Genomic DNA, 14,226 nt, shown 5'->3' on the forward strand with positions numbered 1-14,226 from the left:
TACAAACAGAATGAGTACCAAAATGGGTGGGAAAGTGATTTGTTTTGATGAAATTTTTTGCCCATGACATGATTTGCTTTTAACCTAGCCTGTTGTTTTATAGGCCCAAGACCTGTGGGCCTGGCAAAGTGTGCATGTAACTCAGTTAGGTTTGGAGAAGTTGGGTGGGTTGGGATCAGGAGAACCAGATAAGCCCTCTATGCTGGGAGACCCTTTAAGCTATTCCAGGCAGTGGAGGTCCAGATAGTAAGTGTAAATACTTGCAGCATGGAAATTTGTGACCCAGCTGGCCAGGACAGGCTGCTGTTCCCCCAGGAGCTAAAGGCGCCTGCATTTCTGTCTTCAGGTGAAGAACATTGAGGAGCACCGGCAGCGTAGTCTGGACTCTGTGCAGGAGCTGATGGAGAGTGGCCAGGCAGTGGGAGGCATGGTTACCACCACCACAGGTCAGCTCTCCCCTCTCCCCAGCCATACGGTTAGGAATAGATGCCACATCCCAAAGAGGGCATTTCCTTACCTACTCTTTTTGCAAGGTTTAAGGCCAATATAGGTGCTGGAGTAGGGCCATTTTGTGCTAGGCTAGGTTGAAAGCAATGCTTCTGGAGTGCCTCAGACATTGCACCTAGCTCGGAGGCTCTCACAAAACCTCTTCTGACCAACGCCACGTGGAAGAAAGGACCCTATTGAAAATGTCTTTTTCATATCTCTTTCCCACCTTTTCCCAGATTGGAACCAGCCAGCTGAAGCCCAGCAAGCCCAACAAGTTCAGCGGATCATTTCACGCTGCAGCTGCCGAATGTACTATATTAGTTATAGCCATGACATTGATCCTGAGCTGGCAACTCAGATTAAGCCACCTGAGGTTCATGAGAACCAGGAAAAAGAAGATCTTCTAAAGAAGCAGGAAGGTATTCAGGGCTTGAAGGGCTTTTAGGAGGAGATTAGGGAACTTGTGAAATTAGTTATTTCCTTAACGGTTTCGAGACAGTTGTTGCGTGCTGTTGAATTGGTTCCGACTCATAGTAACCTCATGTGGTGCAGTAGAACTGTCCCATAGGTTTTCCTTGGCTGTAATCTTTGTAGAAGCAGGTCTCCAGGTCTTCCTCCGGTGTAGCTGCTAGGTGGGTTCAAATTGCAAACCTTTCGGTTAGTAGCTGAGTGCTTAACTGTTGCACCACCAAGGCCCCTTTTGAGACCATAGAATTAGTAAGAGTCCCGCTGTGCACTGGGCGTTAACACTTCACGTTGCTCTACCTTTTCCAAGTCCTTCTATGAGAGAACAAGATACACTCTTGGAGGAAACTAGGATGAATGGGTACTGTTTATGATTCTGAAATGTGCAAACTTATGTTTCTACCCATGACCATCTCTCACCCCCTTTCTGTGGGGTTAACTAACAGAAGTAGTTCCAAATTGAGCTATGGGATGGAGTAGATATTTAGGGAGAGATTTGAGCCTCTTACTTAGCTGCTAACAATATGACTTAGGGGCTGTGGATACCTTCACCCTCATCCACCATGAGCTGGAAATCTCCACCAACCCGGCTCAGTATGCCATGATCCTGGACATCGTTAACAACTTGCTGCTCCACGTGGAACCCAAACGGAAGGTGGGTTTGGGCCCTTATAGAACGCTAGTTTGCCCCATAGGAATCCCAGAGCTTGTGCTCTATTTGGGCTCCAGTAAGAAAAGCCATACTTCAAACTGAAAAAGGGCCTCGTAGTTGGTACATCCTGTATTAGTCAACAGTGGCAGTTGAAGTTCCTCTTATCTAGGGAAGGTCTGAGTGTCCCTCAGATTGTAGAGCTTGTTTACTTGATTGTTTTTCTTGGTCAGTTCCCTACTCAGTTATCTAACCCTTCTAAAAACAGCAACTACTCCCCACTCCTGCCTCCATACCTACCCTGTGGGCCTGGCTTATTGTGAAATCCACACTCCCAGATCTTTTGTATTGTCCTTCTGCATACTCTTGCTACTAACAGCCTGACAGATAAAGGTTAGCTTTCCAGAAGAGATCCCATTTCTCACTCTCTCCTCTATTATTTCACTTTACTACAAGACTTGTCTATTTAAAAATCTTGTTCATTTCCTTTCTCCTTCCTTTAGGAGCACAGTGAAAAGAAACAGCGGGTCAGGTTCCAGCTTGAGATCTCTAGCAATCCCGAGGAGCAGCGCAGCAGCATATTACACTTACAGGAGGCCGTGCGGCAGCATGTGGCCCACATACGGCAGCTGGAGAAACAGATGTATTCTATCATGAAGGTAATCGCCCTGGGAAGTCTGAGGACAGGAAGGTCTCCTAGGGAAAGAGGGATTTCCTCTGAGTTTCTCCTGTTTTGTCTCCCTAGTCTTTGCAAGATGACAGCAAAAATGAGAATCTGCTTGACATGAATCAAAAGCTCCAGTTGCAGCTAAACCAGGAGAAGGCCAATCTACAGCTGGAAAGTGAAGAGCTTAATATTCTCATCAGGTGCCTCAGCATTCTTTCCCTGCCCTTTTCTAGTGCCCCAGCGGGAGGCAGTTTCTTTTCCTTGCCTGTGTTCTGACAGTATTTAGGTCACGTATGCATTATCAAAGGCTGATCTAGGAGTAGATTTAGGCACCTCTTCCTCAATGAGTCTTGCTGGACTTGGCCAAAGACGTTGAGAACAAGAGAACCCTTCCTTTGGATCCTCGATAGAATACTTCTTGGGAAAGGCTTTGCTGAGAGAAAAATGGGTAGTTGGGAGAGATCACTTTTATGGCCTTGGTACCATGCATATGAACTGAAAATACTATCTTGAAGTTAGTCAGTAAGGAACACAATTGCAGGTAACAATCATAGGGGTTATTAGTGGGAAGAGACCATCAAGAAGCTATAGTGCTGAAAGATAGGATTTGTGCTTCCATGGCCCAAGGTGTCAGGGAGCAGTGAATCCAGTGAAGAAAATTTATGGAATAACTATCCCCAGAATAGCTCCATCTCTGATTTACCTCTTACATCATTCTAGAGCATTCCACTCCACCCTCAACCTATACATTGTTTCCTTTATTGGCTTTGGCCCTTGTATTAGTTTCCAAGGGCTGCTGTAACAAAGCACCACAAACAGGATGACTTAAAACAACAGAAATGTATTCTGTCACAGTTCTGGAGGCTAGAATTCCGAAATCAAGGTGTTGGGAAGTTGGTTCCTTCTGGAGGCTCTCAGGGAAACTCTATTCCATGCTTCTGGTGGTTGCTGGCAATCCTTGGCATTCCTTGGCTTGTAGAAGCATCACTCCAGTCTCTGCCTTTGTCTTCCTATAATGTTCGCCCTGTATATCTGTGTCTAAATTTCCATCTTTGAATATGACACCAGTCAGACTGGCTTTAGGGCCCACCCTAATCCAGTATGACTTCATCTTATCTTGATTATATGTGTAAGGACGCTATTTCCAAGTAAGGTCATGTTCACAGGTACAGGGGGGTTAACCAAAACCAAACCAAACGCATTGCCATCGAGTTGATTCAAACTCGTAGCAACCTTGTGGGACAGAGTAGAACTGCTCCATAGGGTTTCCAAGGAGGAGCTGGTGGATTTGAACTGCTGACCTTTTGGTTAGCAGCTGTAGCTCACCCATACCTCTTAACCACTGCACCACCAGGGCTCTGCAGGGTAGGTTAGGACTCTACATATCTTTTTGGGGGTCACAATTCAACCCATAATAGTACTCCTGTCCACTTACAGATGTTTTAAGGATTTCCAACTGCAGCGGGCCAACAAGATGGAGCTGCGAAAGCAGCAAGAGGATGTAAGTGTGGTCCGTCGCACTGAGTTCTACTTTGCTCAGGCACGGTGGCGCTTGACAGAGGAAGACGGACAGCTGGGAATTGCAGAACTGGAGCTGCAGCGGTTCCTCTACAGCAAGGTATCCAGTGTATACAGTCACACAGAGGTGGCCATGTTGAGAGGTATCGGCCTATCTCAGGAGTCTAACTCACAAAAAGGAATAATCGTAAAGGAGTTAATTATTATATGATTATTCATGATGGTCATGATTGGAAACAGCAGAATTCCCCTTAGACTCATGTATTTATAATATTAAATAATGATACAGATATAGATGAGTTTGATTAAATGCTTCCCTCATTAAGAAGATTATCCCTAGAAATGTGGCCCAGAGGATGTAATCTTCCAAGTCCAGCTTTTCTATAGCTAGAGCTTGAATGTTGTTATGTGCCACCAAGTTGATTCTGACTCATAGTGACCTTACAGGACAGAATATAACTGCTGCATAGGGTTGCGTAGGCTGTAATCTTTATAGGAGTAGATTGCCAGGTCTTTTCTCCTGCAGCATGGCTTGTGGATTTGAACCACTGACCTTTTGGTTAGCAGCTGAGCACTTAACCATTGTGCCACGAGGGCTCTTTAGAGACCTTAAATAAAACCATTCTAATACTGGTATTCAGTTTTCCTGCAATTACCCATTGGCATGTGGGAGGCAGGACATTATTCATTATTTTCCACTTCAAGGGAAATTAGGAAATGAGTGAACATTTTTGAATGTCACCCTGATTGGGAAGTACTACTGGCCTTTAGTGCCCTAGCCAGTAATGCCCCATGAGAAACACTGAATTAGAGGTTGCATTACTGGTATGAGATTGAAAGAGATCTCAAAGGTTGGGATTAGGTACATGGAGAAAGCAAACAGTATATGTAGTAATTCTCTAGCAAGCTCCTGAGAAAGGCTTATTTATTATAGTGGAAGGGGGAAATCTGTCTTTATAGGTGAATAAGTCTGACGATACAGCAGAACATCTTCTGGAGCTGGGCTGGTTTACTATGAACAACCTCCTTCCCAATGCTGTCTATAAGGCAAGTCTTATTTCTCCATTCTTAGCTCATTCACATGCTTCCTAGCATAGGACATTTACAATGCTGTGTCCACATAGACCCACTGTGGAAAACAATGTGGCGATCTCAGATGGTGAAAGCGTGCTCAGCTTACAAGACCATTGCCTCTGCTCTCAGTCTACAGAAGATATATGGGTTGACTTAAGGGCAGAGAGGACATGGGGTTGGGTTGTTGTTCACTCTGTATCTTACAGGTAGTACTGCGGCCCCAGAGCCCCTGCCAGTCTGGGCGACAGCTAGCCCTCCGCCTCTTCAGCAAAGTCCGACCCCCTGTTGGGGGTATCTCTGTCAAGGAGCACTTTGAGGTTAGTAACCAGTCCATGAGGGACCCAGGAAAAAAGAGAAGTCAAAAGCTATCTGTATGTCATAATGCTATGTTGGGGGTAGGTAAGCTAAGGGATGGTGTCTGAGCTAAATTACTTCTTTGGCCTCTTTCCCATTTAGGTAAATGTGGTGCCTCTCACCATCCAGCTGACACACCAGTTCTTCCATAGAATGATGGGCTTTTTCTTTCCTGGCCGAAGCATGGAGGATGATGAGGTTGGTGATGAAGAGGACAAGTCCAAACTAGTGACTACTGGTGAGAACCTTTGTGGTGAAGCCCCAGAATGGGGTGGCAGCCCCAGAGATCCCTGCAGCTTCAGAGGGGATGACAGCTGATGTGCTTACTTTTCCATAGGAATACCAGTGGTGAAGCCTCGGCAGCTGATTCCAACAGATGATGGAGTGCCTCTGGGCTCAGGAAAGGGTGTGGCACAGGGCTTGAATCGGAGCTCTGGGGTCAGAAGGTCATTTCGCAAAGTACCTGAGGTACCAGCTATACCCCTGGTGCTAGAACAATGGGAGAGACCTGAGGTGCTATTTGGCCTCATTGGGGATTTCTTGTTCCTTTGAGTCTGTTCGAGTGGTAAAAGAAGAGGGGGATGTTTGGGATCCTGTTTCTTTTCCTTCTGATGGTCAGGGGCTCACATTCCTTTCGTGCCTTTCCTAGCACCCTGTGGATGATATTGACAAGATGAAAGAGCGAGCTGCCATGAACAACTCCTTCATCTACATAAAAATTCCACAGGTTCCACTGTGTGTCAGTTACAAGGTCTGCACCTTTCCAGCACTTTCTAGAATAGGGTGGGAAGGGAACCAGATAAAATCACTGGAGATTATGAACAGGGAGACAGCCAGGCTTCTGTAAAGCTGGGCTATGAGTGGTAAATCTGATATTCCCTCTGCTCCCCTCAGGAGTCAGTACCAGATTGAGTTAAGGAGAAGTCAGTGTTATTAGGTTTCCTTTGCAAGAAGGTACTGGACGACCCCAAGTACTGGCTTCGATTCAAAATGGCAGCTGATATATTTTCCCCTTCTTTTTTTGCCTTTCTCCTCTTCCTCTTGCAGGGTGAGAAGAACAGTGTGGACTGGGGTGACCTTAATTTGGTGCTGCCCTGTCTGGAGTACCACAACAACACGTGGACATGGCTAGACTTTGCCATGGCTGTCAAGAGGGACAGCCGCAAAGCCCTGGTTGCCCAGGTATCCCGCCAGAGCTCGTGGCTGTTTGGTTAGCCTAGGCTGGCAAAATAGATCCTCTGCTCAGGAGCCCTTCATTCTAGGCTATAATAACACAAGCCTTGGGAGAGGGGCAGATGAATGAAGTGAGTGACTTCTATCCCTGCGCTCCCTATGACTTCATCCAGATGATTAGATTGAAAGTTTACTGTTTCATGTATGTTAACTACTGTTGGTCTTAGGGAACTAAGGGCTGACACAATCTCAGGTTTAGAATGGGTTCTATTTAGACTGTAAGCTTCTTGAAAGCAGCTGAATTGCCCTATTGTGCCTTACGTATAAGTTTAATAAATCTATCTTGACTTGATTAATTTTGATTTGTTCTGCCTGGCCCACTAATATTTACGTTCCCCTTTACTCCTCTCCAACCTGCCAGGTAATCAAAGAGAAGCTAAGGCTGAAGCCTGCAACAGGGTCGGAGGTCCGGGGAAAACTAGAAACTAAATCGGACCTGAACATGCAACAGCAGAAAGAGGAGGAGAAAGCCCGACTCCTCATTGGTCTAAGTCTGGGTGACAAGAACCTTGGCAAGAAGTCCATCTTTGGCAGGCGGAAGTGATCTGGCAGTCCAAGAATGGCTACAGTACAGGATCTGACTCTGGCTCAAGCCTTAGGGACTTGTGGAGAGGGAGGGGCTTTCCTTCATCTACCATGATCAGTGGGGATCAGGGGCCCACAGGCTACTGTGGAGAGGCAGCAGTCTTCAGTAGCTGATCTGTTCCTTGCAGGGCATGGTGGACAATAATGCTGAGCTTCACCCCATACTGATTAGGAGGCCGGGGGCCAGAGAGGCAACAAGAGAGCAAGACCCAGGGAATGGGCCCAGGGCTAGGATCCTGTTCCCTTGGGGTCAGCTGAAAGGGTGGGGGGACAGTCTTGATCAAGTGTGATAAATTTTTATATATATATATATATATATAAATATATATATTTCTAAGTATAACTGTTCTCCTGTGTGCCAGAAAGCTGAGGGGAGGGGGCTGATCCTCCGTCCCACACTCCACTGCCTTGTATGAGAGTTGTTAGTGTGCTGGGGGGAATCACCCCCTCCCTAGTCTGTGTGCCAAGCTCACTTGGGAGGATGGCAGTGGGAGCCAGGGCTGACTGCGGTCCCCTACTCTTCCCTGTCGGGTATGCCCTGGAGAATGGTAACAAAATGATTTAAAGAGAAAAAAAATTTTTTAAATTTGATGCTGGTTTTTTCTTCGATTGTGTTGAGTCTGTGTGTTTAAACTGTTATGCTCTTCCCTTCTCATCAACCCGGCACATCCTGTAGTTGCCACTTTAATGAGGGTGGCCTGTTCCTACCTCTGCCCTGAAGCTGTATCGCAGACACTTTCCAGGCCTGGTTTGACACTGGCCCCGTGCTGATGGGTCTCTGCACATTTTAGCTCTGGCTGTAAGCCTATTCTTAGCCAGAGGGAATATGATTTGGGGAAAATGGTGAGGTTTGGCTGTATTGCCTGCATCTCTAGTCATGAACAACAAGGAAGAGGCAGGGCATATGTACAATGCAGCATCAGGGGGAGGAACTGGTTATGTAACTAGGACAACGGCTTTAGCAGGAGGAGAGTGGAGACAGGCTGGGGATGGGAGCAGTGAGCTGTCGGCAGGGGCGACATGCCAGGGTGGCTGCTCACAAGGTAGGCAGTGGGGCTCTGGCAGCCTCTTGATGACAGGTGAAGGAAGCATGGATTGAAAGCCTAGGGAGTACCTGGAAAGTTGTAGAGATACCCAGTTGGGGTGGGGGGAGTGTGCAGGTTGCTATACTGTGAAAGGATCCCACCCCATACTGAGAGATGCAGGCTATATCCCTGATGTCTCACAGGGGAAATGTCTAATGATTGCTTTCCTAGATTTGAATTGTGTCCAGGAAATTCAGGCCTTGGCCCAAAGTAAGCCTAGCAGCAATTTTGCCTGGTGCTCAAAAGTGTACCTCTAGGGTTTGAGACCTAAAGGGGAGGGAGTGCTTGCTAAGATGGGCAGAACCTGCAATTCCTCTGGGCCAGAAGATTTAGTGTGGTTCCCTTGGTTCTCAGCAGGGTGGCAACATCCAGGGCCCCTGGACCCGAGGCTGGAAGAGCCTCTGGTCAGGTGTGGGGACTACCAGGTCAGGTCTGGAAGAGTTGTGGGGACTACGGGGCCATCCGTGCCTGCACCGGGAGCCCCTGGAGCCAGCCCCACTGATAGTAGAGAAGCCTCTGTCTGAGTGGCCTGTGCCTCAGTTCATCAACCTTTTCCTGCCAGAGTTTCCTGTTAGGCCCCTTAGCAGGCAGCAGCAGTTGAAGGTAAGATCAGTGGAATCCCTGGAAGCCTGGGGCCCCGGTCTTCGGGAGAAATCTAGAAACTTGCCTTGTTTCCCATTTCTCGGTGCAGATTTTAGGCATTGTGGCCAAAGGCTCCTTTGGAACTGTCCTCAAGGTGCTAGACTGTGGCCGGAAAGGTGTATTTGCAGTGAAGGTAGGGGCCTATGTGCTCTTCCATATTATTATTTAGTCCTTGCCTCCAATCTTGGTCCAGAGAGGCTGGGTGAATTAAACAATTCAATAGCACCATTCCCCCCAGGAGTCATCACTCCTCTCCTTTTGTAGGTGGTGTCCAAGGTAAAGGTCATACAGAGGGACACCCTGAGGCAGTGCAAAGAGGAGGTTAGCATCCAGGTATGCGCAGGGCCCTGGAAAGGATCCTAGGAAGAGTTAAAGCATCTTATCCAACTTTCTGCTCTCTCTTGTTCTGCCCCCTTCTTTTCCCTCCAACCTAGTTCAACACCAAAGGAGATCCTAGGAAAAGTAGCTATCTGCACAGCTGTCCAGGTTCTGTGTGGAAAATCTCTCTAACATGCCCCAGTGTAACCATTAGTATTACGCTGATTTCAGGATTACCAGGCAGTTAGTCTCAATGAAGTTCTGACCTCAGTGGTGAGGTAGCAGCTCCCTTTGTGCACAACTAGATGATACCTAATGTCCTGGCTGCCTTGATTCTCAATGATCCTATTCCTCCCTAACTTCTTATTTTTTTGTCCCTAGCGACAGATCAGCCATCCTTTTGTACACAGTTTGGGGGACAGCTGGCAGGGCAAACGGCACCTCTTCATTAGTGAGTGACTGGCCTCGTCCCCAAGGGTCCTTCTACTACACCCCCCACCTGGGATTACCCATCCCTTTGGCTTGTTCTGCTTTTGCTCTGTTCATAGCACCCCTCTATCCGGGGGGAGAGGGAATAGCAGGTGGCACCAGTTTGGGCATGAGACCTACAATGTCTTGAGCCCAGGCACAGTAGCCTCCAAACGATGCCTAGACTCCTGGTGCTTTGCAGTGTGCAGCTACTGCAGCAGAGATCTGTACTCCCTCTGGTCCACTGTTGGCTGCTTTGCTGAGGCTTCCATCTCTCTGTTTGCTGCTGAGTTGGTCCTGGTGCTGTGTAAGTCAAACAGGAATGGTATTAGAAATGGAGAGGGAAGAATCAAGTGGGGGGGAGGGCTGAGGGAAAATGACTGCTATTAACTCTAGACATGAAAGAATAGGGATAGGGATGGGGAGGGGGCTACCAGGGAAACTGGAAAGGACAGGAGAGCTTCAGCACAACCCATGCTTGCTGTCACCCACAGGCTATCTTCATGACTTGGGCATCATCCATCGAGATGTGAAGGTAGAGCTGAGTGCTTTTCCCCCTTGTCTGAGGAGGGGCTTCAGTAAGAGGTTCTGACAGGTCCACCCTGAAGGCAGGGTGAAGCTGAGAACAGCTGACCTTGGGGGCCCCATGGGTGCTAAGGGCTTGGGTAAGGGTTCTGCCAAACACAGATTTGAATGGTGTCTAGGGTGTCTTCTTCAGCTAGGGGTACACATGATGTAAGAGGGTTGAAAGGAAGAGGATACATAATAACTTCTCACCTGTGATTTTTCAGATGGAGAATATCCTTCTGGACGAACGAGGTAAGTCCTTTTCCTTCCCTAGCCACAGGATGAGAAGTCCCTTGGTTTCAGTACAAGTCTTGGCTGATGAAGGGTGGAACAGAGTGGTTCTGTTGCCTTACCTTCTTTCATAGGACATCTGAAACTGACAGACTTTGGTCTGTCCCGCCACCTGCCCCAGGGAGCCCAAGCCTATACTATCTGTGGCACTCTTCAGTACATGGGTGAGAGAGAGCTGACTGATGGGTAAGCATTGGGTAGGATAGCTAAAGGGTGTCAGTGACAAGTATCTTTCAACTCTGTAGCCCCAGAAGTCCTGAGTGGAGGGCCTTACAACCATGCTGCCGATTGGTGGTCCCTGGGTGTCTTGCTTTTCTCTCTGGCAACTGGAAAGGTGAGACAATTGGGCAGGAACTTTGCCCTGTGATAGGGAGAAGGAAAGACCTTAGGAGATCTTGCCTTATTCCCACTAAGGAATTACACCCTCCCCCGCTTTAACTCAGTTCCCAGTGTCTGCAGAGAGAGACCATGTGGCCATGTTGGCTAGTGTGACCGACTGTGACTGTGAGATCCCAGCCTCTCTTAACCAGGGGCTCTCACTCCTGCTGCATGAGGTAAGGGTGAACACTATCTTTGACTTTCCTTCTTGACTACCAAGCCATTCACTCTCTCCTTTCCCTATCACTGAAGTGATATTTCCCCATCCCTGATTAATTTTTTTTTGGGGGGGGCAGGGTTTTCAACTTGATTAAGGCTCACTCACTGCTTACGCTCTAACCAACTTCACATTTCATTCCTGAGCTCCTGGTCCTATGGACTCTGTGTCCCACAAATCTCTTCCCCATCTGGAGCAGACAGGTTCCTTCCAAGAAAGTGGGCCAGTGCTGCTGTCTTTCCATTTAAAAGCTCACAAATACAACTCTTATATTCCTACCTTTGCCCCAAATTAGCCTCTCTTTCTCCCTCTTTTACAAATCTTCTACTCTTTAAGGTTCTTATTCCTACACCCATAGCTTCATGGCTTGCTTTTTCCTTTTCCGGCTTTTCTGTTCAGCCCCTTCCCTGTCCCGGTCCCTCATCCTTCATGTTCTATTTCCCTTCAGCTCTTATCCAAGAACCCCTTCCACCGTCCACGCTATCTGCATCATTTCCAAGTCCACCCTTTCTTTCGGGGTATGGCCTTTGACCCAGAGCTCCTACAGAAGCAGCCAATGAACTTTGTCATAGAGGCACAAGCTACCCAGCCCAGTCCACTGGAATCCATGACCTTCAAGGACTTTGACTGTGACCTGGAGTCCTTCCTGGTCCATCCCAGCCCTGCTCAGGTTAGGACACGACTCGGAACCTGAGCATCTCCTCCTCTGCTGCCAACTCAGTATGACCATCTTGATGATCCAGTTTGTTTTTACTTTGTAGCTCCTTATCATTCTGTTATTTTAGGCATTGGACCAGAGTTCACATCTTGGGCATTCTACTACTGGCAGCTACAACTGGCCCTAGCCCTTCTCCCATACATCCCACCTCTCACTACATCTCACATCAGGGTGGTGAACCTTCTTTTGTGTCACTTTTCCCTCTCCTTGTTTCTGTCATGTTTCCTTTCTTGAGCAATAGTGATGCTTCATATGTTCCCATGGTACTACTTATGTGTTTAATAGGCTTGTCAGAAGCAGTATGAATATTTTTCAAAGATCTCAAATGCTGGCCTTTCAACTCCTTATTTAGGGGACTAAATAATGCAACTAAAAAAATATGATATGGGGGCTCAAGGCCAGTCTATAATAAATCTAATTAAAAAAAAAATTAAAAAGTGAACCTAATAGCCCGAAGGAAGGAGATGACAGGAACTGAAACCTGGGTGGGTTAAATGTCTTCTCTAGGGGTAACTGGAACAGCTATCAATTTTTTTCCAAAACAAAACCACCTCAGAAGACCTAAGACTTCTTAAGACTGATCAATTTCTGATGGGCAAACCAAGGAGTGTTTCACGGAGAGGCATGACATCAAACTTAATATTTAAGGTTAGAGATTTATCTCAAAAGAACTTTTTCTTTTAGTAAGGAAAATCATTTGGATCATGAATTTGCATACACTTTAAGCCTTTATGACTTCTCTTTATTTTTCTGTAACTTCGCAAAAGCTTCATTTTTTTTTTTTTCCTGCAGTTTTAGGGGGGGAAATGCTTTTAGATCATATTATTTTTCATTTATGTCTGATGTCTCTTTCCAGACCAAATACAGTCTCGAGAATACACTGTATACTTTTATTTATTAATTCTGTCCCTGGATTAAATCAGATTTTCCCTGTACATGGCTGGCATTTTATAGGTCTTTGCGGAATTGCCTTTTTTCTGAATCGTACTTTCGCCTGATGCTACCTGCTTTCATTAACAGATGTTATAAGGAAAATCCTTACGACACTTAACTGCTGTGCTTACTGTAAAGGATGTTTATCATTACAATTCATAGTGTTCCATTTAAGGATGCCTGGGAGAAATTTCCTCTTGTTCCAGTTGTGTTTTTCCTGCATTGCTATTTGGTTTTTATCTTAAGGACACTAAATACTCAGTTGATTGTATTTGTCTCTTTATACTGATGCCAGACCATTTAGAGCCCAATTTGTGGTCCACGTCTAGCAGGTGATGGAATTTGTATGCCAGCTACATTCTTGATTTCATCTTTCTTCTCTACCTTTATTTTTCTTATCCTCATTTTTCTAAGTTTTAATCTTTCTGGTTTTACTATATTACCTGCATCTTTGTAAGTCCTTTTGGAATGAGGATGGGACATAAATAAATAAAAGAATGTATCCTTAATCTTTTTGATTATCTCATTTGTTTCTCTGTAGACCCTTTTCTAGCTTTATTACATTTTTTTCTTTATTAAGTTGTTGTAGTGACCAGAACTGCACATTGAATAAAACCCTGGATACTAATAATAGGAATTAATGGTTTCCAAAATAGTAGCTAAGAGCATTAGATTGGAATTTAGAAGACCTGGTGCCTGGATCCACCAATAACTATTTCAGTGTCTTTAGGTGAGTCATTTTAACCTCTCCAGATCTTACTTTCCTAATGTATAAAATAAAGGGGTTGTAACTATTGATTCTTAATTGTGTGTGTGTGTGGCGGGGGGTTGTAGATTTCTGTGATGCTTTTTCAAAGGGCAGATGCAGAGGACCTGATATTTTGTGATACTATTTCTGGTTCAGCAGGCAGCACATTGGGCTAAGGTCATCAGGAAATGGTTAACATAATGTCACTACATGTGGAACAAAACTAAGTTAGCCTTTTGTATGTGGTTTCCAAAAATGGCCTGAGCAATTAATACGGCCAGGCAAGTAGGGGCTCCACAGCATTCATGATCATACACAGTGAAATCTGTGAGAGCCAGAACTTGACGGGACTGCCTTGCCTTTCCAAGTCTTGCAAGATTTCTGCCTTTGACAGGGCGCAATCTTACCACTTTCCTATTGCTCATTTTTAGTGGAAAATGCTTGAGTTTTCCTTCTCTGGCAGGTTTCCACCTTACACAGGTTCTGGGTTTCTGCAGGTTTTACTGTAAATGTAGTTTGAATCATTTCTTCCCGTGTGAAGACATTTCAACATACTCTATTCAGTTAGTGGTACACTACAGTAGTGATTCTCAGGGTAGAGTAGAGGGAGTGACAGAAAAGCAGTTTCAGAAAGTAAAATTAAAAAAAAAAAATTGTCCCTGCCTCCCAATTCTGATATGCTTATCCCTCTGTCCCCACCCCCATTCAGAATCACTGACCTTTTACTTATTCATATGAAATTCACTTAAAAAATTTTTTATATACAATTTGAAATGATTTTTTAAGTCTCTATGCTTTGATTTTTTCATTACCTAGAAGAAATCGGA

The 14,226-nt window shown here is 45.8% G+C and overlaps 2 protein-coding genes across 3 annotated transcripts in view; both read left to right on the forward strand.

Annotated features, from left to right (window-relative positions):
- Positions 1-7,625, forward strand: part of BLTP2 (bridge-like lipid transfer protein family member 2) — a 32,467-nt gene extending 24,842 nt beyond the window's left edge. The window contains exons 27-39 of one of the 2 annotated variants that reach the window (XM_049860102.1): positions 347-446; positions 726-908; positions 1,488-1,609; positions 2,107-2,262; positions 2,349-2,470; positions 3,708-3,888; positions 4,749-4,839; positions 5,073-5,179; positions 5,319-5,454; positions 5,554-5,684; positions 5,866-5,967; positions 6,264-6,398; positions 6,811-7,625. In XM_049860102.1, coding sequence (XP_049716059.1) covers positions 347-446; positions 726-908; positions 1,488-1,609; positions 2,107-2,262; positions 2,349-2,470; positions 3,708-3,888; positions 4,749-4,839; positions 5,073-5,179; positions 5,319-5,454; positions 5,554-5,684; positions 5,866-5,967; positions 6,264-6,398; positions 6,811-6,993 — 1,749 coding nt within the window. In that variant the 3' untranslated portion in view covers positions 6,994-7,625. Of the gene's footprint in view, positions 1-346; positions 447-725; positions 909-1,487; positions 1,610-2,106; positions 2,263-2,348; positions 2,471-3,707; positions 3,889-4,748; positions 4,840-5,072; positions 5,180-5,318; positions 5,455-5,553; positions 5,685-5,865; positions 5,968-6,263; positions 6,399-6,810 lie in introns of those variants that run through there. The other variant, XM_049860103.1, reaches the window with a different exon arrangement.
- Positions 7,626-7,713: 88 nt separating this feature from the next.
- Positions 7,714-13,145, forward strand: RSKR (ribosomal protein S6 kinase related). Its single transcript, XM_049860104.1, has 12 exons — positions 7,714-8,077; positions 8,453-8,722; positions 8,811-8,894; positions 9,026-9,094; positions 9,461-9,530; positions 9,750-9,854; positions 10,042-10,082; positions 10,339-10,366; positions 10,480-10,569; positions 10,651-10,739; positions 10,849-10,959; positions 11,449-13,145. The coding sequence occupies exons 1-12, from the start codon at positions 8,024-8,026 to the stop codon at positions 11,692-11,694; spliced, it is 1,257 nt and encodes a 418-aa protein (XP_049716061.1). The 5' UTR covers positions 7,714-8,023; the 3' UTR covers positions 11,695-13,145.
- The last annotated feature ends 1,081 nt before the right edge of the window (positions 13,146-14,226 follow it).

The sequence above is a fragment of the Elephas maximus genome, chromosome 19 (assembly GCF_024166365.1).
Source record: "Elephas maximus indicus isolate mEleMax1 chromosome 19, mEleMax1 primary haplotype, whole genome shotgun sequence".
In the NCBI taxonomy this organism is placed as follows: domain Eukaryota; kingdom Metazoa; phylum Chordata; class Mammalia; order Proboscidea; family Elephantidae; genus Elephas; species Elephas maximus.